At 41.8% G+C, this 27961-nt stretch overlaps 1 protein-coding gene across 1 annotated transcript; it reads right to left on the bottom strand.

Annotated features, from left to right (window-relative positions):
• Window positions 1-18712: 18712 nt before the first annotated feature.
• PROCR (protein C receptor) lies at window positions 18713-23900 on the bottom strand. The gene is made up of 4 exons (XM_025932538.2): window positions 23609-23900; window positions 21212-21463; window positions 20497-20775; window positions 18713-20249 (listed from the first exon to the last, which is right to left on the bottom strand). The coding sequence occupies exons 1-4, from the start codon at window positions 23685-23687 to the stop codon at window positions 20134-20136; spliced, it is 726 nt and encodes a 241-aa protein (XP_025788323.2). The 5' UTR covers window positions 23688-23900; the 3' UTR covers window positions 18713-20133.
• Between the last annotated feature and the right edge of the window lie 4061 nt (window positions 23901-27961).

The raw sequence follows: 27961 nt of genomic DNA, 5'->3' as shown, positions 1-27961 counted from the left end.
AAAAAATAAGCAAATACAAGTTGAACTTTTAAAAAGTAAGTGTAATAGTCTCCAAAGGCCTTTCCCTGAAAAGAGGGCATATATTGTAATATAGTAGAAAGGAAAAGCAGTTCATTTAGGTGGGCAGTTTCAAAACTTCAGGCCTTAATCTGTATGGCAAAAAATTTATATATATATATATACATATATATATGTATATATATATATATATATATATACATATATATATAAAGTTACTATATGGTAATTACTATAATGTATTACTATATATAAAAATATAACTATATATAATTACTATACATAGTAATAAAGTATATAAATAAACAATAAACTAGGTAATATATTTACTATTAATTTTCTTAACATAAGACATCTTTTAGAAACCAGTAAGAAGGGGTGCCTGGGTGGCTCAGTTGGTTGAACATCTGACTCTTAATTTCAGCTCAGGTCATGATTTCAAGGTTTGGTTCGTGAGTTTGAGCCCCACATTAGGCTCTGTGCTGAGAGCACAGAATCTGCTTGGGATTCTCTCTCTCTCTCTCTCTCTCTCTCTCTCTCTGCCCTTCCCCCACTCATGTGCACACACTCTCTCTCAAAATAAATAAACATTAAAAAAAAAAAAAGGAAACCAATAAGAAAAGGACCCTATAACCCAGTTCAAAATTGGCAAAGGACAAAATGTGCTTCATGTTAACAGAAATGTAAATGGAATTATAATCTACTGTATAAAAAATAACCAACCTCATTTTTTCTTTGAGAGAGAGAGGGCACAAGTGAGCAAGGGGCAGAGAGAGAGTGAGAGAAGTGGGGCTCACCCAGGGCTCGTGTTTTACCGGAAGCAGGGTTCACATTCACCCATTCACCAGAAACAGGGCTTGAGCTCCCCGGAAAGGTGGCTCAAACTCACCCGATGTGGGACTGGAGCTCAGGAACTGTGAGATCATGACCTGAGCCAAAGTCAGATGCTTAATGACTGAGCCACCCAGGCACCCATAATCAACCCAACCGCATTTGTAATTAAAGAAAGGCAAATTAGAACAATGAGCTCTTGCTTTCTCACTGACAAGACTGCAAATATCAGAAAGTTGGATGTTACAGAGTGTTAATGAAGGTATAATAAAAGTACTGTTGGAAGGGATATAAACTGGTATCCTTTCTTTGGAGCGCAAATTAGCAATGCCTGTCAAGCTTGAAAATGAGCATACCTTTGGCTCATCAATTCTAATTTTGAGAATTTATCCTAGATAGATAACCTTACACATGAACAAAGACAAATGTACAAAATTATTCATTCCAGCAGTCTTTGTAATTACAAAAGATCAAAATCAACCTAAATATTTTCTAATCAGAGATACTGCTACATCTAAACAGAGGAACACGAGGTAGGTGTTGAAAAGAACAACGTGGATCTGTATTGCTGTTGTGACAAGATCTTAATTTAGCCCCTCATTATCTCTTACTTGGACGACAGGAATAGCTTCTCGACAGGTCTCCCTGCTTTCGTCTTGTCCCCTTGCAGGACCTACTACATAATTGGTGGGACCCAGTGCAAAATGAAAATGCAGGGCCTTTGGTTAAAAAAATATTAAGAATCCCAAGATAGTGACAGCAGAGCATTGGAACATGGGTGGGAGCCTTTCTAAGAGCGAGTCCCTGGGTGACTGCTGAGGTCGAGTGCTTCCTTCACACTGGCTCTGAGAATGGCATGTTGCTCCTTCCGCATGAACCACCTTTCCACCATCATCTCTTTTTCTTTCCTTTTTAAAAAAATTTTTATTACATTTATTTATTTATTTATTTATTTATTTTTAATTTTTTTTCAACGTTTATTTATTTTTGGGACAGAGAGAGACAGAGCATGAATGGGGGAGGGGCAGAGAGAGAGGGAGACACAGAATCGGAAACAGGCTCCAGGCTCTGAGCCATCAGCCCAGAGCCCGACGCGGGGCTCGAACTCACGGACCGCGAGATCGTGACCTGGCTGAAGTCGGACGCTTAACCGACTGCGCCACCCAGGCGCCCCAACATTTATTTATTTTTGAGAGACAGAGTGAGACACAGTGAGAGTGGGGGAGGGGCAGAGAGAGAGGGAGACACAGAACCCGAAGCAGGCTCCAGGCTCTGAGCTGTCAGCACAGAGCCTGATGCGGGGCTCGAACTCACAAACCGTGAGATCATGACCTGAGCCGAACTCAAATGCTCAACTGATGGAGCCACCCAGGCGCCACTCTTTTTCTATCTTGATGCACTACGTGCCTATCAAGAAATAACTCAAATGTGATCTGCTTTGGGAAATTTTCCTTGAACGCTCTCACTCAAGACATTCTTTCTTCAGTGCTCCCCCAGCTCTTGCACAGAGCCTTATTCACTCTTCCTTACAGTGTATTACAACTATTTGTTTACAAGTCTCTCTCCCTGAGGGGAGCCTGGCTGGCTCAGTAGATGGAGCGAGTGACTCTTGATCGTGAGGTTGTGGGTTGGAGCACCACATAGGGTGTAGAGAGTATTTAAAAATAAAATCTCTTTTTGGGGGGCGGCTAGGTGGCTCAGATGGTTAAGCATCTGACTCTTGGTTTTAGCTCAGGTCATGGTCTCGTGGTTCGTGAGTTAGAGCCCCACATCGGGCTCTGTACTGACAGCTTGGGATTCTCTCTCTCTCTCTCTCTCTCTCTCTCTCTGCCTCTCCCCTGGTTGTGCTCTCTCTCTCTCTCTCAAAATAAATAAATAAACAAAAAAAAATCTTTTTAAAAAATGTTGATTTATTTTCAGGAAGGAGGGACAGAGAGAGAGGGAGAGAGAGGACCCCAAGCAGACTCCATGCCCAGCAGAGTGTGAGATCATGACCTGAGCCAAAACCAAGAGTTACACACCTAACCAACTGAGCCACCCAGGTGCTCCTAAAAACTAAAATCTTAAAATAACAATAATAATAATAATAATAATAATAATAATAATGTGTCTCTCCCTGAGCTTCTCCAGGGCTTGACCTGTGGCTTATGATTTTTTTTTGGTAATATTAGCGCCTCACTCATTGCCTAGCACATGTGATTTGAGAGAATGAATGAGTTGGAGTGGATAAGTTTGGGTGGGTGTGCTAATTAGTCATATTGCTTCACAGTTACACCTTATCTTTGTGTTGCTAAATCTGGCTGGACTCAATGCATAGAGGCCAGCAGGCCCTGATGGCTGGCTCTTGCTTCTGGGAGCCATGATATAGCTTCAGATGATCCCTTGGAGTGGTGGAATATGCCTGAGCCTGAAAGCACTTGAAGGATTCCCCCCAAACTGCCCACATGTATCTCTGAAGCATAAATGCCTTATAAACTTTAGGCATTTAAAATGGAGATCTGTAGGGGCACGTGGGTGGCTCAGTAGATTGTGTCCGACTTTGGCTCAAGTCGTGATCTCACCATTTGTGGGTTTGAGCCCCACCTCGAGCTCTGTGCTGACAGCTCAGAGCCTGGAGCCTGTTTCAGATTCTGTGTCTCTCTCTTTCTCTCTGCCCCTCCCCTGCCCGTACTCTGTGTGTGTCTCTCTCAAAAATAAATAAACATTAAAAAAAATTAAAAATAAAATAGGGGTCTGTAAACGAAAATATAAGCAAAATAAAAAATGAAATGAAATGAAATGAAATGAAATGAAATGAAATGAAACGAAATAAAATAAAATAAAATAAAATAAAATAAAATAAAATAGGGTTCTGATTTCATCAGGGCCAGCCGGCTCCAACAGTCAGTTCCAGATTCCAAGTACCTGATAGTAGTTTTAGATTGTCCCTAATCCTTTGCAAATCTGGCTTTCAAATGGAGGTATGCAATACCCCTATGATACACAAAGATTTCCCAAGAGATAGTCATGCAGTCTTGTCAGTGAGAAAGCAAGAGCTCATTGTTCTAATTTGCCTTTCTTTAATTACAAATGAGGTTGGGTTGATAGTTTTAAGGGAATTAATTTCTATACCCTCAACTTCCTTATGTACTCTACCTGAGAAAGTTCCTGAGGATGAGGCTCTGAGCCAGCTTTTCCTCCTTAATTGTAGTTCTGCTAGTTTTCATAAGAAAGCTGTATCTCTGGCCCACCCTGAATCTTACTAATGTACGTTGCCTGGGGTAATAAAAAGAATCTTGGAGGCGACAAAGGGACAATTAAAAATATCAGTTTCAGGGAAAACATCTTTTAATTACAGGGTGACATCATTTATCAAAATTATTTTGGGTGGTATGTGCAAAAAAGAGTATGAGGACCACCGCTCTAAAGCAACACACTACGGTGGCCTCTGGAGGATTTTCTAGGAGAACCTGGCCTGGTTCTCTCAGACCCCAGGCCTCTGAAACCGGGCCTCAATTTCACCAGGCCAGACAGGTAAATAACTTCTGCTTCATTTTTTCATAACCTCTACCACAGTGGACAGTCTCCCTCTTGAAACACACGCTCCCCTTGCTTTGGCACTATCATGCTCTCCTGATTTTCTTTTCCTTCCTGCCTCTCTGGCTCTTTATCCCAAGTTTCCTGGTCTTGTTCCATCTCCTCCAACTGGACTTAAAAACATTTTTTTTTTTTTAATTTGGGAGAGAGAGAGAGAGAGAGAGAGAGAGAGAGAGAGAGAGAGAGAGAATGTATGTGAATGGGGGAGATGGGGCAGAGGGAGAGAGAATCCCAAGCAGGTTCCACACTCAGCGTGCAGCCTGATGCAGGGCTCGATCCCACAAGCTTAAGCCGAAATCAATAGTCAGATGCTCAACCAACTGAGCCACCAGGTGCCCCAATATATTTATTGTAGTTTTTTTTATTTTTTATTTTTTTAAGTAGGCCTCACGCCCAGCATGGAGCCCCATAGGTGCTTGAACTCAAGACCCTGAGATCAAGATCTGAGCTGAGGTCAAGAGTCAGATGCTTAACTGACTGAGCCACCCAGGTTCCCCTAGCAACAGGACTTTTAAATCTACGAGTCTGTCACAGTAGTCATAAGCCCTTTTATCTTTCTGTTCTTTTCTTACCAAGAGTTTTCATCCATTACCACAATTTCAAATACCATTTGCTTATTCCACATCTATACCTGAATGTCTCACAGGGTTTCCAAACTGCAAAAGGCCAAGGCCAAGTTCACGTTCTTTCCATGCAAAATCCCACCTTTCTCTAGGCTTCCCCAACTTAGTAACTGCCCATCTCGTGCCATCTGCCCAGCTCGTGCCAGAGACCTGAGAGGCACCTGCAATACCTCCTCCGTAGCCAATGAATAATCTACTCCTACGGATTACACTTCATGCAAGATTTCCCTGATCCTCCCACTAGGCTACACACTGCTATACGCTGCTACGGCACCTTGTACTTCATAGTACTCATCCAAATTGTAATTACGTAATTATTTGTGTAATTCCATCTCCCTGTCTATATCATAAGCTCCACATGCACAAGAACCATGTCTGTCTTTTTTTCTGGCACATGGTAAGATCTCAATAAATATCTGTTAAGTTAACAAATGTAAACTCTCAGATTGTGACAACTGTGTGTTGTGTGTCCTTGCAATTTAAGCATCTAATGCTGTGTGCACGGTAGGGGGCAGCAGAGTATAGATAATGGAGAGAGTCCAGGCCTCTGTAGGAAAAAACTAACTGGGTAAAAATCACTTAACCTTTCTGAGGCTTTATTTCCTTCTCGGAAATCAGAGCTAATTCTCCTTTTCTTGGATCAAAAGAGATAAGTGGTTATAAAAGGGCTTTAGTGCCAAATAGGAGGGAGTGTTGTCAGACTCAGTTATGATAATTGTCTGTTGAATAAGAGGCAAAGGAAGAGGATCTTGTTTACACTATGGGACAGATGTGAGCAGAGACTTGACAGGATCAGAAGAGAAAAAATGAAAGCTCAGGGAAGACACTGGATTAAGTCCAGAGCCAGCCGGAGGCAAAACTGTGAAGTCAGCACAGTGTGTCCCTGGCATGCTCTCATCTCTTCTCCCTGATCGCTACCCTCCCGCCCCCAGCTGCAGCCTTTAGTGCCCTGTGGCTGTGCTATGCTGCAGACCTTTCTTTCCCTTTCCTCCTATGAGAACACATCTGTCCTGTGTCCTGGCCCCTTGGAGGCCTGCTCACTGCCATCCACAATGACAGCTAGTTAGCCCAATGAATGGATCCCTGCTAAAGTGCCAATGGCAGGTAGTGTGTTATTTTTCCACTCCCAATAATAGGAGCTGGACCTTCTTGAGACAGAAACCTAGTCAAAAAGAATAAATTGACAATGATGAAATTTCAGGTTCTATGGAATAAGAGGAAATGAAAAGTTAACGTGGATTATGGCAGTCCTAATCTTGGGCTCCAAGAAAAATAATTGTACAAATACAGAATCTGTTAGATGTGACTTGATACTAATTTGAGGAGAAAAATGAAACACTTTTTTTTAAATTTCATATATAGATAGATAGATATTTATGTAACTTAATTGTAATTTACATTAGTAAAATTCACTTTCTGGTGTAGAGTTCGGTGAGTTTTGAGAAGTACACAGTCATATAAACACCACAATCAAAATACGGAATAGTTTGTCCTTCCCTAAAAATGTCCATGTGGTACCCCTTTCTGGTCAAAATCTTCTCCCCACTTAGGTAAGTCCTGCAACACTGATGTGTTCTCTGTCCCTACAATCAAATTTATCAAGTATTCCTTTTATGAATTTCACTTTAATGTTGTATTTAAGAATTCTCTCTAACCTAAGGTGACAATGATTTTTCTCCTTTACTTTCTTCTAAAAGTTCCATAGGTTTCCATTTAGGTCTATGATCCATTTCAACTGAATTTTTAAAATAAAAAGTGTAAGGTATAGGCCGAGGTTTACATTTTTGCAACTGTACAATTACTCTAGTTGAAAAGATCTTTCCCCATTGCACGTTGATAAAAAAATTCAATTGGGCATATTTGTGTCAATCTCTCTCTGGACTCTCTATTCTGTTCCATCCATCCATGTGTCTATCCTTTTGCCAACACCACATTGCTTTTATTAGTATATAACGGTAGTAAGTCTTGAAATCAAATAGTGTGAGTTCTCCAACATTGTTCTACTTTTCCAAAATTGTTTTAGCTCTCCAGTCCTTTTGGCTTTCCATATAAATATTAGAATCAACTTATTGATATCTATAAAAATCCGGGCTGGGGCACCTGGGTGGCTCAGTCAGTGAAGCGTCCGACTTCGGCTCAGGTCATGATCTCATGGTTCATGAGTTCAAGCCCTGCATCAGGCTCTGTGCTGACAGCTTGGAGCCTGGAGCCAGGCTGTTCCAGATTCTGTGTCTCCCTCTCTCTCTGCCCCCCTGCCTCGCTTGCACTCTGTCGGTCTCTCTCTCTCAAAAATAAACATAAAAAAAAAAAAAAAATCCCTGCTGGGATTTTGATTGGGATTATGTTGAATCTGTGTTTCAGTTTGGGGAAAATTGACACCCTAACAGAACTGAGCCTTCTAATCAGTGAACATGATCTGTTGCTCCATTTATTTAGGTCTTCTTTGATTTCCTTCATTGGTATTTTATAGTTTGCAGCATAAAGATCTGTCATATATTTTGTTCTACTTATTCCTACATATTTCATTACTTTGGTGCAATCATAAATTATATTGTTTGTTTATTTTAGGTGCTTTTTTTCAAAAGTTTATTTATTTATTTTTGAGAGAGAAAGAGAGAGAGAGAGTGCGAGCATGAGCAGGGGAGAGGCAGAGAGAAAGAATTCCAAGCAGGCTCCTCACTGCCAGCATGGAGCCTGATGTGGGGCTCGAATTCAAGAACCATGAGATCGTGACCCCAGCAGAAATCAAGAGTGGGATGTTTAACCAACTGAACCACCCAGGCACCCCTATGTTGTTTATCTAATTTTGTTTTACCATTGCTTGTTGCCGAGATACAGAAACACAATTGACTTTTATATTATGACTTTGTATCCTGTGACTTTGCCAAACTCATTAACTAGTTCTAGGAGTGTGTTTTTTGTTTTTGTTTTTGTTTTTTAGTTTATTTATTTATTTTGAGAGAGAGAGAGGGAGAGAGAGAATCCCAAGCTGTCAGCGCAGAGCTCAACTCAGGGCTTAAATCCACAAACCGTGAGATCATGACCTGAACTAAATCAAGAGCTGGGCGCTCAACTGAAAGCCACCCAAGCACCTCTCTAGGAGTTTTTTTGCAGATTAAATAGAATTTTCTACATAGACAATCATTTTTGGCTACTAATAGAGACAATTTTATTTTTTCCTTTGGCTACTAATAGAGATAATTTTGTTTCTTCCTTTCCAATTCATATGTCTTTTTCATTCCCTGCCTGGCCTTGTTGCATTAGTCAGAACTTTCTGGATAATATTGAATAGGAGTGGCAAGAGTGAACATCCTTTTGTGTTCCCAATTTTGGGAGAAAACATTCAGGCTTTTACCATTAGGTATGATGCCTTTTTTGTAAATGCCCTTTTCCCCCCCTGAGGTGAGAGAAGTTTCCTTCTGTTCCTAATTGTGGAGAGATTTTATCATGAATAGACGTTGAATTCTGTTAATGCATTTTCTTCATCAATTGAAATTATCAAGTTTTTTTTCTTCTTTTCGTCTGTCAATATGGTGAATTACATTCATTGATTTTTGAATGTTGCAGATTTGGGGCCAGCAAACTAGGGTAAAACCACAGGCAAGTCAGGAGAACAAAGGAGGGAATGTTACTTTATACAGAAAAAGGATGAAATTGTGAGAGATTGCTTTGAAGTAAAGTCCATTTGAGGAAAATGAGAGTTCAGGGTGGTGATGATTTCTCATTGGCTGAGTTGCGGCAGTTTCTCACTGGCTGAACTATTGCTGGGCCAGGAGAAAATCTTCCTTCCTCTTGCTGGAGTAGTAAAGCAGGCTTCCTCCTGCTGGGAATGCGTGGTATGTCTCTTCAGGTTGAGGTCTGCAATTGACAATGAGTTGGTAAGGGGTGAGAGCTCCCCCTGCTGGTCTCCTGGCTCCTTATTTATTTATTTTTAAATTTTATTTCATTATTTTTTAAAATATAATTTATTGTCAAATTGGTTTCCATACAACACCCAGTGCTCATCCAAACAGGTGCCCTCCTCAATGCCCATCACCCACTTTCCCTTCTCTCCCACACCCCATCAACCATCAGTTTGTTCTCAGTATTTAAGAGTCTCTTATGGTTTGCCTCCCTCCTTCTCTGTAACTGTTTTTTCCCCCTTCTCCCCATAGTCTTCTGTTAAGTTTCTCAGGATCCACATATGAGTGAAAACATATGGTATCTGTCTTTCTCTGCCTGATTTATTTCACTTAGCATAATACTCTCCAGTTCCATCCACGTTGCTACAAATGGCCAGATTTCATTCTTTCTCATTGCCAAGTAGTATTCCATTGTATATATATATAAACCACATCTTCTTTATCCATTCCTCAGTCGATGGACATTTAGGCTCTTTCCATAATTTGGCTATTGTTGAAAGTGCTGCTATAAACATTGGGGTACAAGTGCCCCTATGCATCAGCACTCCTGTATCCCTTGGTTAAATTCCTAGCAGTGTATATCCCTTGGGTCATATGGTAGATCTATTTTTAATTTTTTGAGGAACCTCCACACTGTTTTCCAGAGCGGCTGTACCAGTTTGCATTCCCACCAACAGTGCAAGAGGGTTCCCGTTTCTCCACATCCTCTCCAGCATCTATAGTCTCCTGATTTGTTCATTTGAGCCACTCTGACTGGTGTGAGGTGGAATCTCAGTGTGGTTTTGATTTGTATTTCCCTGATGAGGAGCGATGTTGAGCATCTTTTCACGTGTCTGTTGGCCATCTGGATGTCTTCTTTAGAAAAGTGTCTATTCATGTCTTCTGCCCATTTCTTCACTGGATTATTTGTTTTTCAGGTGTGGAGTTTGGTGAGTTCTTTATAGATTTTGGATACTAGCCCTTTATCTGATATGCCATGTGCAAATATCTTTTCCCATTCCATCAGTTGCCTTTTAGTTTTGTTGATTGTTTCCTTTGTAGTGCAGAAGCTTTTTATTTTGATGACGTCCCAATAGTTCATTTTCACTTTTAATTCCCTTGCCTTTGGAGATGTGTCGAGTAAGAAATTTCTGCGGCTGAGATCAGAGAGGTTTTTTTTCTGCTTTCTCCTCTAGGGTTTTGATGGTTTCCTGTCTCACATTCGGGTCCTTTATCCATTTTGAGTTTATTTTTGTCAATGGTGTAAGAAAGTGGTCTAGTTTCGTTCTTCCACATGTTGCTGTCCAGGTGTCCCATCACCATTTGTTAAAGAGACTGTCTTTTTTCCATTGGATATTCTTTCCTGCTTTGTCAAAGATTAGTTGGCCATACATTTGTGGGTCCAATTCTGGAGTCTCTATTCTATCCCATTGGTCTATGTTTCTGTTTTTGTGCCGATACCATACTGCCTTGATGATTACAGCTTTCCTGGCTCCATTTTAAATGAGGTTTCATTCAGTTTCACAAGATGGACCAGGAAATGAGAATAATATCTGCCTTCTTTCCTAATAAACGTGTTGGGTGGATCAATACATTTTTTAATGAGATAATAGAATAAAAGTGTGTCTGTAACTATAAAATTGTATATAAAGTGAAGGATTAGTAATAGTAGTAGTAAACTGAGATTGGATGAAATAGCATCCTTTCTCAAAAATCTTGAGTTCAGTCATTCTTCCAGCCATTTATTGTCTATCTTCTAAATCCCTGTCACCGTTCTAGATATTAAGGATAGGAAGATAAACGAGGGCAGTGTTTCCCTACAGGAAATAGTTAACCTATATAGTTAGCCTATAGAATTAAGTATAACTTCTTAGCATGCCATTCTTAATCTGGTACCCGAATGTCTCATTTCATCTCCCACATTTCCTTATATAAACTTAACTTAGAGCAGCCATATCAGACCATTTATCATCCCCAAACATATGGTGCACTTTCACCCCTTTGCCTTTGTGCTGTTATATCAGTCCAGAATCCACTCATTATTCACTTATTGAACAAATATGTACTGGGCTCTTTCCTTATGTTAGGTATTATGCTCAATGTCAGGAACATGTTGATATATATTATTCTTCCCTCAAAGATCTTAGCCTAAGAGGGGAGAAACATCTTTCTCCTTTTCACCTAGTAAAATTTTCTTTCTTCAAGGCTCAGATGAAATATAATGGCCTCTGTATAGCTTTCCCTGATCCCTTTTCCTCAGTACATAGCTTATAGCTACTTTGTACTTTTCTCATTCCTTCTGTGTTAAAATGACATGGTTTGTATGCCTCTTCCTCTGGACTATGAGCTCCTGGGCGGGGATCATGTTTTACCCCTTTCTGCATCCCTGAGAGCAGTTAGCACAATGTCTTGCATCCATCACATAGGCCTCAGCAACAGTTGGCCAAATTGGGTACAAAAACCTAAACCTCAGGACACCTGGCAAGAAGTACAAAATCAAGAGATACACATTGAGCTAAATTCAAAGGTGGCGGAGTACAGTAAGCCAAGCCACCCAGAAGGAGATTTTTAGATTACACTAGGGAGCCACTTGTTTAGATTTATTCCAGATTTGTTTATGTCTTGTGTAAACTCCAACATGACCTCCAGTAGTCTGTCTGTCAGGGGACAGGCTTAAGCCAAATATTCTGAGGTCATTCCAGGAAGAAGAAGGGCACTTCTAGGACACTTACAGTTGCCCAAATGCCAGCTGTCTGGACTTAGGAACTTAGAATCCTAGTTATCAGAGCTGGAAGGTATTGTAGAAATTACAAATTCCTGGGGCACCTGGGCGGTTCAGTTGGTTAAGCTTCCAAGTCTTGATTTTGACTCAGGTCCTGATCTCTCAGTTCCATGAGATTGAGCCCCACATTGGGCTCCGTGCTGACAGTATGGAGCCTGCTCGGGATTCTCTCTCTCCCTCTCTCTCTCTGCCCCCTCCCCCCAAATAAATAAATGAATCTAAAAAAAATTACAAATTCCCTTTCAGAGAGGGGCACTGACTTATCATCCAAGGTCACACAGCTATGAACCAATATTTATATGTATAAGCATGGTCAGATGAACTTTTCATTCTCTATTTGGTTGTACAATGTCCTGGAAATGAGGATCACACCTCTTGCCCTAAAAGGTCAAGAGTTACTCATCCCACTGTTTTCCTGACTCTTTACCTCTCCTGCTTTTGGACGTGGACATGAACTTTTCAGAGAATCCTGGCAAGTAATCCTGTTACCCCTACAACCTATGACTCTCGCCCCCTCCCAGAGCGTGGTGTTGCAGCAATAGCTCAGGAACAAAAGTCAGAAGACTCGAGCTCTAGTTCCAGTTATTATTTTTTTTAATGTTTATTTATTTTTAAGAGAGAGAGAGAGAGAGAGAGACAGAGTGCGAGTGCGGGAGGGGCAGAGAGAGAGGGAAACACAGAATCTGGGGCAGGCTCCAGGCTCTGAGCTGTCAGCACAGAGCTCATTGCGGGGCTCAAACTCAAGAACAGTGAGATCATGACCTGAGCCGAAGTTGGACACTTAACCGACTGAGCCACCCAGGCGCCCCTCTAGTTCCAGTTCTTATACCAGCTAACTGTGGAACCTTGGACAAGCTGCTTAGTCTTTCCCAGCTTCAGTTTCACCATCAGTATAAGAGTGTTCAGGTCTAATATCTTATAAGTTTACCTCCTTATTCTCCCTGTGGACACAGTGGAAGATTAATTGGACTGTGGACTGAGAAAGCACAAAGAGGGAATTAACCGACCCCAACCTAACTCCAGAGACTGTTTTTTTTTTTTAATAATTATTAACATTTTTCGATGGTTACTGATTTCAGCAGCTTTGCTTACTTTCTTCATATTCTTTTTTTTTTTTTAATTTTTTTTTTTTTAACGTTTTTATTTATTTTTTTGGGACAGAGAGAGACAGAGCATGAACGGGGGAGGGGCAGAGAGAGAGGGAGACACAGAATCAGAAACAGGCTCCAGGCTCTGAGCCATCAGCCCAGAGCCCGACGCGGGGCTCGAACTCACGGACCGCGAGATCGTGACCTGGCTGAAGTCGGACGCTTAACCGACTGTGCCACCCAGGCGCCCCACTTTCTTCATATTCAAGATGGTTTTACTGTTATCACCTTGTAACATCTTTGAGATATAATTCACATACTGTAAAATTTATCCATTTAAAATATGCAATTCAGCGTTTTAAAAACTATGTTCAGAACCATGTATCCATCATAATATGTTTAGAATATTTTCATCACCCCAAAAGGAAACCCTGTGCCCTTTAGCAGACACTGTCTGTCATCACTCCATACCTCCAGCATGAGGCATCGCTAATCTGCTTTCTATATCTATGGATTGCCTATTCTGGACATTTCATGTAAGTGGAATCTTACAAGATGTGGTTTGTTGTGACTGGCTTCTTTCACTTACAATGTTTTCAAGGCTCGTCCATGTTGTAGCATATATCAGTACTTCATTCATTGGGGCTACATAATATTCCATTGTATGAATGTACCACATTTTGTTTATCTATTCATCAACTGATAGACATGCAGTGTTTCCATATTTTGGCTGTTATGAATAATGCTGCTATGAACATTCATGTACAAGTATTTGTGTAGACATATGTTTTCCATTCTCTTGAGTATGTAACAAGAGTGGAATTGCTGAGTCTTATACTAGCTCTATGTTGAATTTTTTAGGAACTGTCAAATGTATTCCAAAATGGCTATACCATTTTACATTCCTACCAGCAATGTATGAGGGTCACTTTCTGCACATTTTTGCCAACACTTATTATTGTCTATCTTTTTTTATTATAGCCATTCTTGATGGTGTGAATTAGTACCTCATTATAGTTTTGATTTGCATGTAATGATGTTGAGCATCTTTTCATGTGCTTATTGGTCACTGGTATATCTTGAGAAGTGCCAATTCAAATCCTTTGCCTATTTTTAAATTGGGTTATTTGTCTTTTTATTGTTGTGTTGTAAGAGTTCTTTATATATTCTGGGTATTAGATCTTTATTAGATATATGATTTACAAATATTTTCTTCTATTCTGTGGGATATCTTTTCTGTATATTCTGTGAACCACAAAAGTACTTTTATTTTGGTGAAGTCCAATTTATCTATTTTTTTCTTTTGTTGTTTGTGCTATTTGTATCAGAGCTAAGAAACCATTGCTTAATTTAAGACAAATGTTTACAACTGTGTTTTTCTTTAAGAGTTTATGCCTTCTTCTTCAAAAAGATTTTATTTTTTAAATTTCTTTTAAAAAATGTTTAAAAAAATTTTTTTTTATTTTTGAGAGACACGCACAGAGAGAGAGAGAGAGAGAGAGAGAGAGAGAGAGAGAGGAAGGCAGAGACAGAGACAGAGTGCGAGTGGGGGAGGAACAGAGAGGGAGACACAGAATCCGAAGCAGGGCTCGAACTCACCAAGCACAAGTTCATGACCTGATCTGAAGTCGGATGCTTAACCGACTGAGCCACCCAGGTGCCCCCCAAAATATTTTATTTTTAAGTAATCTCGGGGCGCCTGGGTGGCGCAGTCGGTTAAGCATCCGACTTCAGCCAGGTCATGATCTCGCGGTCTGTGAGTTCGAGCCCCGCGTCAGGCTCTGGGCTGATGGCTCAGAGCCTGGAGCCTGTTTCCGATTCTGTGTCTCCCTCTCTCTCCGCCCCTCCCCCGTTCATGCTCTGTCTCTTTCTGTCCCAAAAATAAATAAATGTTGAAAAAAAAAAAAAAGTAATCTCTACACTCAGCATGGAGCTCAAACTCACAACCCCGAGATCAAGAGTTGCATGCTCCACTGGCTGAGCTGGCCAGGTGTCCCAAGAGTTTTATGGCTTTAGATCATATATTTAGGTCTTTGATCCATTTTGAATTGGGATTCTAACTTCCATCTTTTGCATGGTGATAACTAGTTGTTCCAGCAACACCTAGATGATTCCTTCTCCATCAAATTGTCTTAGCATCTTGTAGAAAAATCAGTTGACCACAGATGTAAGGGTTTATTTCTGGAGTCTTAGTCCTATTCCATTGATCTATATGTTTGTCTTTATGCCAGTAGAACACTGTGTTGATCACTGTAACTATGTAGTAAATTTTAGAATCAATAAGTATGAAGCCTCAGATTTTTTGTTTGTTTGTTTGTTTGTTTGTTTTCTTCAAGACTTCTTTGGGATCTATTCTGGATCCCTTGCACTTCCATATGAACTTCAGGATCAGCTTATTGATTTCTGCAAAAAAAGGCAGCTGGGATTTTAATAGAAATTGCAATGAATCTGTAGATTAGTTTGGGAAGAATTGCTATCTTAACATATTAAGCCTATGGTCAATAAATACAGGATATTTTTCCATTTATTTATCTTTAATTTCTTTCAATAAGTATTTGTATTCAGTGTACACATCTTACACTTCTTTTGTTAAATTTATTCTCAAGTTTATAATATTTTCATGTTATTGTAAATGGAATTCTTTTACATTTCATTATTGGATTGTTCAGTGCTAACGAATAGAAATACAATTGATTTTTATGTATTGATATTGTATCCTGCAACCTTACTAAACTTTTTTATTAGATCTAACAGGTTTGTTTTGTTTTTGTTTTTGTAGATTCTTTAGGATTTTCTATATACAAAATCATGTCATTTCTGAATGGGTATACCTTTACTATTTTTCTTTCCAATTCAGATGGCTTTTATTTCTTTTTCTTGCCTGAGTGCTCAGGCTACAATCTCTAATATAGTACATGTCGAAATCAAGTAGAAAGAGCAGAAATCCTTGTCTTGTTTCTGATTCTAGGGGGAATGTTTCAATATGATGTTAGTTGTGGGGTTTTAGATAACCTTTATCAGGTTGAACAAGTTCCTCTGTATCCCTAGTTTGTTGAGTATTATCATCATGATAGGGTATTGAATTTTATCAAATGTTTTTTCTGCATCTATTAAGATGATCATATGGGTTTTGTCCTTTATTTTATTGATATGGTGTGTTCTATTCATTGACTTTCATATGTTGAACCAACTTGGCCTCCCTGGGATAAATCTCACATGATTACAGTGTTTAATACCTTTCATTTATTGCTGGATTCAACTTGCTAGCATTTTGTTAAGGATTTTTGTGTCTATGTTCATGAGATATTTGTGGCTGTCTTCTGATGTCTCTATAGGGTTTGGTGTCAAGGTAATACTGGCCTCATAGAATGTCCTGGAAAGTGTTCCCTCCTTTTTTTATTTTTTGAAAGATTTTATCAAAGATTGATGTTAATTCTTCTTGAAATGTGATGGAATTCACCAGTGAGGTAATTTGGGCCTGGGTTTTTCTTTGCAGAAGTTCTAAAATTACTAATTCAGTATCTTTATTTGTTGCACATCTACTTAGATTTTCTATTTCTTCTGCATCTGTGTCTTTCTAGGAACTTGTCCATTTCATCTAAGTTATCTAATTTGTTGCCATATAATTTTTTGTAGTATTCCTTATAATCATTTTTATTCTCTAATGTAATTTCTGTAATATTTTTGTAATTTGATCTTCTCACTTTTTTATTGGTAAGTCTAGCTAAAGTTTTGCCAATTTTATTGATCTTTCAACAAAAGAGGTTTTGTTGATTTTCTTTATTGTTTTTCTGGACTCTAGTTTATTTATTTGCTCTAATACTTATTATTTCCCTTCTTGATTTAGGTTTAGATCATTCCTCTTTTTCTACCTTCTTTAGGTGGAAGGATAGGTTATTGATTTGAGATATTTCTTCTTTTTAATATAGGCACTTACAGCTATTCCCCCTAATGTTGCTCCATCTCATAAAGTTTCCCTTTTCCCCTCTTGCAGCTAAGGCAGTCTTGATCATTTGGACATTCCCACCAGGACGTTGAGTCTTGAACAAATAGTGTAAAAACAAAACAAAACAAAAACAAACAGGGGACAGAGTAGAATTCACTTAAGATGGCAGCATGCAATGGTGATGTAGTGGTTCCAGCTGTGGTATACTTAACTAGACCATTCCTCTGTTGTGACTTTGGTTGAGATTCCTGGTTCTATTTTCTGAGTTTAATTAGCTGGCCTTCCTATCAAACTGAGGATTACTTGATGACCTTCCAATATATTTATTTCCTCCTTAAGTTGGTAGAGTTGGTTTCTGTTGCTTGAAACTAAGAATCTTGGCATACCATTTAGGTAAGGGTTGGGGAGAAGGAGAAAACAGAGGTCTTTCATTTTTCTCTTTGTCAAACTTTCTTTGTAAATCTCTGTGTTGCTAGTATTGTTGTATTACTTCTGTCATTTAAGGGGAGCCTGGGTGGCTCAGTCGGTTAAGCATCTGACTCTTGGTTTCCTCTCAGGTCATGATCTTATGGTTGTGAGATCCAGCCACATGTTGCACTCTATACTGACAATGTGGAGCTTGCTTGGGATTCTCTCTCAACCTTTCTTTCTGCCCCTTCCCTGCTTGTTCTCTCTCTTTCTCTCTCAAAATACATAAATAAACATTTTTTAAAATATATGCTTTTGGGGTGCCTGGGTGGCTCAGTTGGTTGAGCATCCAACTTCGGCTTGGGTCTTGATCTCATGGGTCTTGAGTTCGAGCCCCACATGGGGCTCTCTGTTTTCAGTACATAGCCCACTTTCGATCCTCTGTGTCTGTCTGTCTGTCTCTCTGCCGCCCCCCCCTCAAAAATAAATAAAAACATTTAAAATATATATGTTTTTAAAATTGATAATCTAAAGCACAGTTGGATGAAGAGAAGTGGTGGGATATACAATTTGAAAATTAGGATAAGACCAGATTATACAAGGCCTTGAATGCCATTTTGAGGATTCTGAAGTTAGCTCAGTAAGTATTGGGAATTTACAAAGTGGAACAATGATGACATGATCAGATCTATGTTTGCTTTTTTAAATTATTATTATTTTTTATTTCCATGTAGATGAATTAGAACTCAGAGAAATTAGAAACCAGGAGAATAGTTAGGAGGAGGCTACTGCTATGGTCCAGATATAAGATTGAGAAAATTTCTCAATCTGGAGAGAGAAAAAGAAAGGAAGATTGTCAGTCACAGTTTGGATTTTCTGGAAGCAGATGCTGAGATAGTTTGAGGTGGAAGATATTAACTAGGGAAAGGAAGGGGGATTGAATAGAAGGAGAAGTCAAACTTCAGTGTAGATCTGACAGATACCCAGCCAACCTGGCAAGGAGCTCTGGAGTGAATACTGTTTATCAGAATTGCCCTGCAGTAGGTGGGACTGGCTGAGCCTTTATACCCCTGCTTTGCTCAGTCACCAGATAAGGATAGCCCCAAGAGGAACATGACCTCATGCAGGACTGTTCTCTACAGGTAAGGCAGACACTGAAGGAACTGAAGCAGCTCGTGGCTATCTGCTGCCTAAGTGCCCTGTAGCTAAACACCCAGTAGAACTGGGCGGCACACCTCATACCTACCGCAGAGAAAGAGCTGAATTACCATATCTTACAAAAAAAGCAAGAGAGTGGAAAAGAAGGATTTGATTCTACACATACTATATTTTGTAGGTGGGGGATGAAGAAGGAGTAAATAAAGGTCAGCACTTAGGTTTCTACACTGATGTGGTTTGATAGTAATTCTGTTTAACTGATAGCAAACAACAAAGGAGAGAGAACAGGTTTGGGGAGAAAGATAAGGAATTTGACTTAGAACATGTTGACTCAGAAATGTCTGCAAAATATTAAGGTGGAGATGATTTTCAAAAATCAATGCAAATGTGGGGTCTGGAGGTCAGCAGCAAGTGCTATATTTATTGGGTGTACATATATATATTTATATAATACTCATAATGCCTCTATGAGGTAGGTGTTATTTTTATTATACCCTTTTTGTACATTTTATTATACCTTTCTTTATGAAGAAACTGAGACTTCAAGGAGTTAAATGCCCGGCTTAAAGAAGTAAAACTCAAATCTGTTTGATGGCAAAACACCTGCTTCCAAAGACAAGATTATATTGTTTCCCCATGGAAAAGACCACAGATAGATGACATATGAATACATCCACAAAGGGTACAGTTTAAATGGGACCAAAAAACCAAAACATGGAAGTCTAAAAAAGCCATGATTTCAAGGTGAGTTGAGTAAGATGACAAAGGCAATGGGATTGACTGAGTGGCGAGAACAGTTTCTAAAAATTAGAAGTATGGAATCTCAGGGGTTAGGGTAAAAAGAGAATTCTAGTCCACAAAGGAAAATGTTGCAGATATCATGTGGAATGGAGATTTCACAATTAGAGGTCATTGATGATCTTAGAGCAGTTTATAGGGAAGTCAGACTGCAGTGATTTAGGAGTGGGAAAGGAGGGAGTAGAAGCAAAAGGTATAGTCTACGGGATCCCTGGGTGGCTCCGTCGGTTAAGCGTCCGACTTCAGTTCGGGTCATGATCTCACAGTCCGTGGGTTCAAGCCCCACATCGGGATCTGTGCTGACAGCTCAGAGCCTGGAGCCTGCTTCAGATTCTGTGTCTCCCTCTCTCTCTGTCCCCTCCCCTGCTCACACTCTGTCTCTCCCTCTCAAAATAAAATAAAGACAAAAGATATAGTCTACTTTTCCAGAAATTTTGTAGAGGAAAAAATAATGCCATCTACATAAGTAAGGAATTTTTTAAGAATATTATTAATTAACTAATGGCTCTTTGCTCCCATATTTTAGTTTATACTCCCACCATTTCTCTGATTATTTCTTTCTACCTCTACTATATCAGCATCCTTTCCCAAATCTGATGTGCCTGGGAGCATCGAGTGGTGTTTATTCTGGTTGATGGACTTCTTGTATTTGTTAGGTGTTTTGAATGCCTTGGGTGATTCTGTCTTTGGAGGACGTGCCATAGACACCCTCTACCCCCACCCAACTCCGTCATCTGTTTTCCACAAAGATAGATAAGCATTCACTTCTCAGACCAATTCAGGAAAGCATGCAAGTTCTTAGGTGCTTAGCAAACCAAGAACTCTGTCTACTTAGCTTCCTCCTTCCCTTTCCCTCCCCCAAACTCTTGGTGGGCAGATCAGGGAGAAGAAAGGAGCTGCCACTCCAAACCTTCTGGGATATAATGTCCCAGATGGGGAATCTGTGTGGTTTTGCAGTGAGCTGAGATCTTCCCTCATCAGCCCTCATCAGTCCAGCCCTTTTTCAGAGGGGTCTGGAGAGCAATCAACACCGCCGTCCACCTGTGTACAGGAAGATGCCTACAGCCACACCAGCAATGATGAAACTGCCCACCAGGACACCCAGGACCAGCGAGGTGTAGGAGCGGCCTGTTTGGCTCCCTGCAGAACATGCACAGAATTAGCCTGAAGAACATACCTCCAAGAAGTCCATGGTTTAAATCAAACACTAAGGGATTTCTACCCCAAAGGAAGGGGGCTACTTCACCAAGTGACATAAGCTGTGTATACTCTGTCCCAACCCCCCAGCCCTGAGACTTCCGTTGCTCAAGGTATGCATCCTTCAGGTCTACCCATTTGCCTGGAACCCACCCAACAGCACACAGGCCCATCCCCGATCCCATCATACCTTTCGAGTTGTTCACAGTGATGTGTTCTTGCACATACTGCACACAGGTGTCCTGCAGGAATTCTCGCAGTTCGTACCGAGTACGATTGTAGGCGTTGAGCTGCTGCAGGGTGTAGGTGACCACCCTGGAGGGTGCCTGGGGCCCTGCCACCCATAAAGCTGTCTCTGGCTGGAAATGCACAAAGGAGCTCCCATTCACAGACACTTCGAAGAAGACACGTGCTGTAGAACCCTCAGGAGGCAGCTCACAGCCCAGGAAGCAGCGAATGATCAGAGGAACTGTGGATGAGGGAGGGTGAGAGGGCTGTATGGAGAGGATGCCAGCTGTGGGAGAATGTCCACTGGGGGAACATGAACTTTTGGGGTTTCGGGTGGATCAAGGACAGGGCATCCCAACAGGGTCAGCCCCGAGGTGATGCCAGCAAAAAGAGGGCCTGACGGAGGGCCCGCAACTAGGACACCCAGTCCTCTTCAGGCTCAAGCTCCCAACCAGCAATCAGCAAAGGCAGGTGCCCTGGTACCACTGGGCTGCTCAGAGCAGCCGGCTCACACAAGACCAAGCCACCCACAACACCCCTCCAAGAACGCCTTCCCTCCATGAGGCTCCGCCCCGTTCCCCCACAGGCCCACCCCATCAAATCCCGCCCACAGGCCGCGCCTCCCGCCTGGACGCGCCACCGCCGCCGCCGCACGTAGGGGCGCGCGCACCACGCACAGGTCAAGCGCCGCTCATGGTGTACCAGCAGTACCAAGCTGTTGAACTGGTGCAGATAGGTCTTAAGGCTGTCTTCTGTGTGCATCCAGCTCTCAGGCTCCTGCAAGGGCTGCAACTGGCGGATCGTGACGTTGCTGCCTAGGCCTTCCAGCACGTGCGTCGTTAGCCCCCCCAGCGACGCGTTGCCCTGGTGCCACACTTGATAGGGGTCGCGAAAGTAGGAGATCTGGAGCATGTGGAGGGTCCGAAGGCCTGCTGGGCAGTGTCAGCGCGTCAGGCCTTGGCCGGCGTGGCGGGGCTTGGCGTGTAGCTGGAGGTAATAACCCCCTACCTAAAGGCCGGCCGCCCACCTTCTCGGCCGTTCATAAACTACAAAGTGTTCTCCCACTCTTCCTCCCATAACCCTGTCAGGAGGGCAGGAAAGGGATTATTAACTTCGTTTTACAGATAAGGAAACTGAGGCTGGAAAGAGCAGAAGCCACTTGCCTCAGGGTAATCCAGTCAGTGGAAGAGCCACTCCCATCTTTCTGCCTCTCACCCTGTAACTACCCCCACTTCCAGTTGGTCAACAAATCCTGGCTTCCAGTAAAATCCTATTCCATCTCCTGTTCCCTGCCACTGCCCTACTTTACGCCTCATCGGTTCTCATCTGGACTCGGGTGGTAATGTCCTTCCTCTTCCCCGTCCCCTCATTTTTCAGTTTCACTCCTTCTAATCTGAACTCTCTCTGACCCAGCAATAAGATTATTCTCTCCTGCTTAAAATCCTCCAGTGACACACTCCCCTATCAAAATCATTAATAATAATAATAATAATAACAATAATAATGGCTATTATTGTTACTATGACCCAAGCACTGTACCTTACACATATTATCTTATTTGCGCCTTCCTCCCATTAGCTAAATGCAGTAGCTACTGTGATTAATCTCAGTCCATAAGAGACACAGCCTAAAATGGTGTAGCAGAACTAAGATTTGAGTGCAGGCGGTGTGATTCCAGCACTTTTAACCATCCAGCCACACTGCCTCCCCATAGGATATCTGTCCACAGAATGAAGTCCAAAGTCTTTAGCTTGGCATTCAAGGCTGCCAGAGACCAGGCCCCAACTGCCTTATTTAACCTCTTCTAGTACTTATATATAGTAAACTACTTGGAGTTTCTCATGCTGCCTTTTGGCTGACATGAATAGCATGTTGGGGTGTCTCTGCCTCTAGGCAAACTTCTATTCATGCTTCAAGACTCAGCTCTGTTGCTCTCTTGGAGAAGTTTTCCTGATGCCTCTCCTCTTTACCCTCCCGGACACAGCAGGTCTGTTTCAATGATCCCAGATTCCACGTAACTGTCTCCAAACACACAGACTCTACTGGGCTCCCTTAGGCTATAGAATCATGTCTGGTTATCTCTGTCTCCTACACCTATTAAGGCCCTGGTACAGGGTTGATGCCCAGAGAATGTGTGAGGGGGGAATGAGTCCGGGGTTATAAATTTCTGTGCGTGGATGTGTCTTGTCCACCTTTGCATTTGAAAAGTTGTGCTCTGTGTCTGTAGGTGTGAATAGGTATATCTATGTGAATAGCCCTAGATAAGGTTCCTAACTGCCCTGTGCCCAGTCTCCTCCCCTGTAAAAGAGAGATAATCATATTGCCTGCCTTGTAGAGATATTACGGGAGTCAGATGTGTCAGTGCACGTATTAACCATAGTGAGCGCTCCTTGAATACTGGTGATTTGCTCCCTCAGAGAGAGACCAAGGCTACAGAGACTGTGGGAAAGGGGAGGAGAGGCACCTGTGTGGTCACCATGCAGGGCAATAACACCTTTCTCTGCTTAAACAGCCACTTCAGGCAGCCTGACCCCCTGAGTTTTCCCAATGACCACAGCTTCTTCTTCCCCCGACTTTCCCCCAAGCTTCCATCCATCTTACACCTTCTCCAGTCTCCTCTTCTGCCTCACTTATCTCAGTCCCGGTCTCTCCAGTGGCTTCCCATTCCTTCCATCTCTCACGTCTTCCTGTCTTCCTTGGTCTTACCCCGAACCACGATCACCCTCAGCTCTCCCCCTCCAGATTCACCCCCTCTCCCGGGGGCTAATTCCCTTACCCTTTCTACCCATCCCTTTCCATTTTTCCAGTTCTGTTTCACACCCCCTCCCCCCTCCCATCCCCCACTCTCCACCCCCTGCCTCCTCCATCTCCCCCTTCCTTGGGGACAGACTGTACTTCCTCACCTTGGCTTTGGGACACAAATCAGTCCCCAGCACCCTGCCTACCCTACAGAGAGATCTGGCTCGCTGCAGGCACGGACGCTGTGGGATAAGGTCTCCTCTGGTTTCTCCCATGTACCCAGACAGGCTGAGAGTCTCCAGAACCATCCCGGGGCAGATGTGCCCCTGACTCACCATCTGAGGCTTCATGGCTACAGAAGGCCCAGCCGGGCAGGAGCAGTAGACACAGCAGTGGCAGCAATGTTGTCAACATCCTGGGGCTTAGGTTCTTACCCCACCTGGGCTCCTTCCTGGCTCTGGCAGGCAGAGGGCTCAAGCTGGCTGCAGCCTAGGGGGAAAAGAAGTAAGGACTGTCTGGAAGGAGAGGAGACTGCACAGAGGAGGCTGGAAGGTGGCCAGGGGATAGGAGGAGGATGAGAGCGTCAGGCTTATTAAGTGTTATTCCTAATCTGTCTCATTTCCTACTAGGGGGCTGGCCTCCCTCTTGCCCTTCCCCTGCCCCGCCCTGCATTGGGCCCTCTGGCCCAGACCTGCCTTTTCCCTTTTCCCTGGGCCTCTTCCAAACAGGGAGCGGAAAAAGGGGGAGTTGGGATCAGAGAGAAGTTCTGCCCTCGCTGAGTCAGGGGGTGGGGCTCTGCTTTCAATTTAGAGCAGACTCTGGGGTGTAGAGATCAACAGGTTACTGGTGGGGAAATTGAGGCCCACAGAGGTACAGGGACTTGCCCAACAGAAGTTTGTATATCACGGTAACAGACTGGGGGTTAGAATTTGATTTTCCAATGCGCTGGCTACATTTTATCAGAATTTTAAGTAAATAGTAATTACACAATCAGGAATCTTGCTCTCAGAAACACATGGTTACAAAATGAGTATAAAACAGCTCACTGCAGCTGTTCCTAACCAGAGAGATTTATGAACAATCTAATCTCATTAAAGGATTGGTCATTTAAAGCAATATTTTTCAAACTGAGGTCACAATTTACTAGTGGATAATGAAAACAATTTAGCAGTCATGATTAGCAGAGTTTTTTTTTCTTGTTGTTTTTGTTATTTTCATGAAATAGAACAAAATAAAAATTTTCAGTGCATCCTCCTGGGTCAGGGTAGACATTATTTTATGAAATATTTGTTTAGTTGTATATGTGTATCTTTCAGTTTTGTGTAGTATGTTTCTGTGATGGGTTTTGAATAGCAGTTTAAAATGTATTTCTTGGGGCACCTGTGTGGCTCAGCCAGGTAAGTGTCCGATTTTAGCTCACGTCATGATCTCGCAGTCTGTGAGTTCGAGCCCCGACTTGGGCTCTGTGCTGACAGCTCAGAGCCTGGAGCCTGCTTCAGATTCTGTGTCTCCAGCTCTCTCTGCCCCTCCCCTGCTCATACTCTCTCTCTCTCTCTCTCTCTCTCTCTCAAAAATAAATTTAAAAAACATTAACAATTTTTTTAATAAAAAAATAAATAAAATGTATTTCTTACTGTAAGAAGCAAGTAGAAAAATTTGGAAGTCACTCCCCCAAACTATGGTAATCCAAACTGTGGAATACTATGTAGTAGTTAAAAAAACCCTCCCCTGCCTAATCCCCTGTTTTCATATTACTTAGCGCTACCTGAAATTATATTACTTATTCATTTACATGTTTATTGTCTGAATGTCCCCCAAGAGGCTGTCCATCTTGTTTGCTACTGTGCCTGGAATGGTGCACATAATAAATAATATAATAAATAATAAATGTTAGCTAACAGATAACTGAATAAGATAGTTACGATATGCACAAATCTCCAAGAGTAAGTTGCAGAATATTAGGGACAGTTTAGAACCATTTCTGTGTCAGCCACACAGATGACATCTAAGCAGCCTATTTTTTTTATGGGAACAAATGAATCCAGAAGGATGTATATCAAATATAGCAGTGACTTATCTCCATTGTTTAATTATCAGGGAGGAGCCTAAGGTTAAAAGCATATGTGTGTTTTTGTGTAGGGGTGTGTTTGTGTGTGTGTGTATGTGTGTGTGTATGCACGTGTGTGTGTGTATATGAATGTGTATGTGTGTATGCATATGTATATGTGTGGTGTGTGTATACATTGTGTGTATGCATGTGTATGTGGTGTGTGTGTGTTTGTGTGTGCGTGTTATGGGTGGCAATCTTGTGAAAGGCCTTTTCAGTCTATTTTGTGATGGGTTTTATCAATCTGTAATGTTTGGAAATTTTGCACCTAAAATGTGATCATATATCTTCTGTTGAATTAAAAATAAAAGTTTAAAGGGCACCTGGGTGGCTCAGTTGGTTGAGTGTCTGACTCTTGATTTCTGCTCAGGTCACGGTCTCAGGGTCGTGGAATCCAGCCCCACATTGGGCTCTGCGTTGAGCATGGAGCCTGCTTGAGATTCTCTCTCTCTCTTTCTCTCTCTCCCTCTGCCCCTCTCCCCTGCTCATGCTCTCTCTCTCTCTCTAAAATAAAACAAAAAAAAAATTTTTTTTTAAGTTTAAGTAATAGATTATGGTAGAAGAGGGTGGCAGATCATATGAGTGGATGTACTGACATGAGATATTAATAAGTGAGAAAGGGAAATGTGGAACAATACATACAGTATAATTCCATTGAATTTTAGTTAAAATTTTTACTTCTATCCAAGTAATACATATAATTCCATTTTCATATTTAAAACAATTATGTGTGTATATGTATATTTGTATATACATAGGAAGAATGCCAGAAGGCGGCTGTCAATAGAGATTACCTCTGGGAAATGGGATCAGATAAAGGGCTAAAGTGGCAGTGTTAGCTTCTTTATTTGATATACTGTTCCTTGGAGGGAAAGTTGATGTCCTAGTGGAATCGGGGCAAACCCCAGACATCTACCAGGCTCGCGTCCTCTGAACTGAATATATGCTCACCTCTCAATTGTTGTAGATTAGCTTAGAAATAACCCAGCAGGGGCGCCTGGGTGGCGCAGTCGGTTGAGCGTCCGACTTCAGCCCGGGTCACGATCTCGCGATCCGTGGGTTCGAGCCCCGCGTCAGGCTCTGGGCTGATGGCTCAGAGCCTGGAGCCTGTTTCCGATTCTGTGTCTTCCTCTCTCTCTGCCCCTCCCCCGTTCATGCTCTGTCTCTCTCTGTCCCAAAAATAAATAAACGTTGAAAAAAAAATTAAAAAAAAAAAAAGAAAGAACCCAGCAGTTTTCCAGCTCGTCAAGATGGTCTAGTCAGAAGGAGAATGGGAGCCTTGTTTTCCTGGACTGGGACTTAGGAAGAGTGGAAGGTCTTAAATCACTGCCAGTTGTACTGTCTTGGCTTTATAAAAACTTATTATGAAGTATTCCACATTTGAAGAATTTTTTCATGCCTGAAGAATTTCATTACAAACATACCTGTCCTCACTACCCAATGTAAGAAATAAAATATTACCGATATAATTGAAGACCCTGTTTGTGCCTTTCCCCTCCCTGATTGTGTCTTTCTCCCCCTGCCCCATCACCAAAGTAACCACTAATCAGAATTTGCTATTTTTCATTTCCTCATTTCTGAAGATATAACTACATATGCACTTATCCCTAAGGGATATGTATTGGCGGTTTGCATATTTTGAGCTTTGTATAAGTAGTATTTTTTTGAGAGGCGGGGAGGGGCAGAGGGAGAGGGAGAGAGAGAATCTTAAGCAGGCTCTATGCCCAGCATGGAATCCCACTCAAGGCTCAACTGTGAGATCATGACCTGAGCTGAAATCAAGAGTTGGAAACTCAACCTGCTGAGCCACCCAGGTGCTCCAAGCTTTCTATAAAGAGTATGGAAGTGCATCTATTCCTCTGCAACTTACTTTTTTCCCCTAACACACTGATAAGATTCATTCACCTTGTTATGTGTAGGTCCATTAATTTCCCCTGCTTTGTAATAGGCCATCTTATGAATATACCACAATTTATTTATCCATTCTCCTGTTCAAGCTTTTTTTTTCTTTTCCAGTTTTCTGCTGTTACAAAGTGCTGGTATGACTTTCTTATACATGTTTTCTTGTGCAGGCTTGGGAGAGTTTTCGTAGGTGCAAACATGGGAATGGAATGGCTGAGTCATAGGTATAGGCATCTTCAATTTTACTAAAAATTGCCAAACTGTTTTTACAAAATGTTTGGGCCAATTTACATTCCCAACAGCGCCTGAGAGTTCCCTCGCTCCATATCCTTGCCAACCCTTGGCACGGTCAGATGGTTGGGTGTAAAATGGCACTTCATTTTGGTTTTACTTTGCTTTATCTGATTCCTAGTACGTTTGTGCATATTTTTGCTTTGCCTTTTTTTACTCCCTTGAGGGCTTGCAGGGTGCCTTGGGCTGGAGGGTAGTAAAGTATATGATTGAACCAATTTGGAATTGAGAGCTGTCAGTCTTTGATCTCCGCAGATAGGGCCTGCCTCACAGGGGTTAAAGTGGTCCACACCATCTTCCACAGGGCTAATCACAGAGAGGTCTTTCTCACCAAGCTAAGATCTGTCAGAGAGAGAGAGCTGACACAGCAACAGCTGCTTCCCAAGCA

This window comes from Puma concolor, chromosome A3 (assembly GCF_028749965.1).
Source record: "Puma concolor isolate L17-30 chromosome A3, mPumCon1.1.hap2, whole genome shotgun sequence".
Taxonomy (NCBI): domain Eukaryota; kingdom Metazoa; phylum Chordata; class Mammalia; order Carnivora; family Felidae; genus Puma; species Puma concolor.
This window is presented reverse-complemented; position numbering and strand designations above follow the sequence as displayed.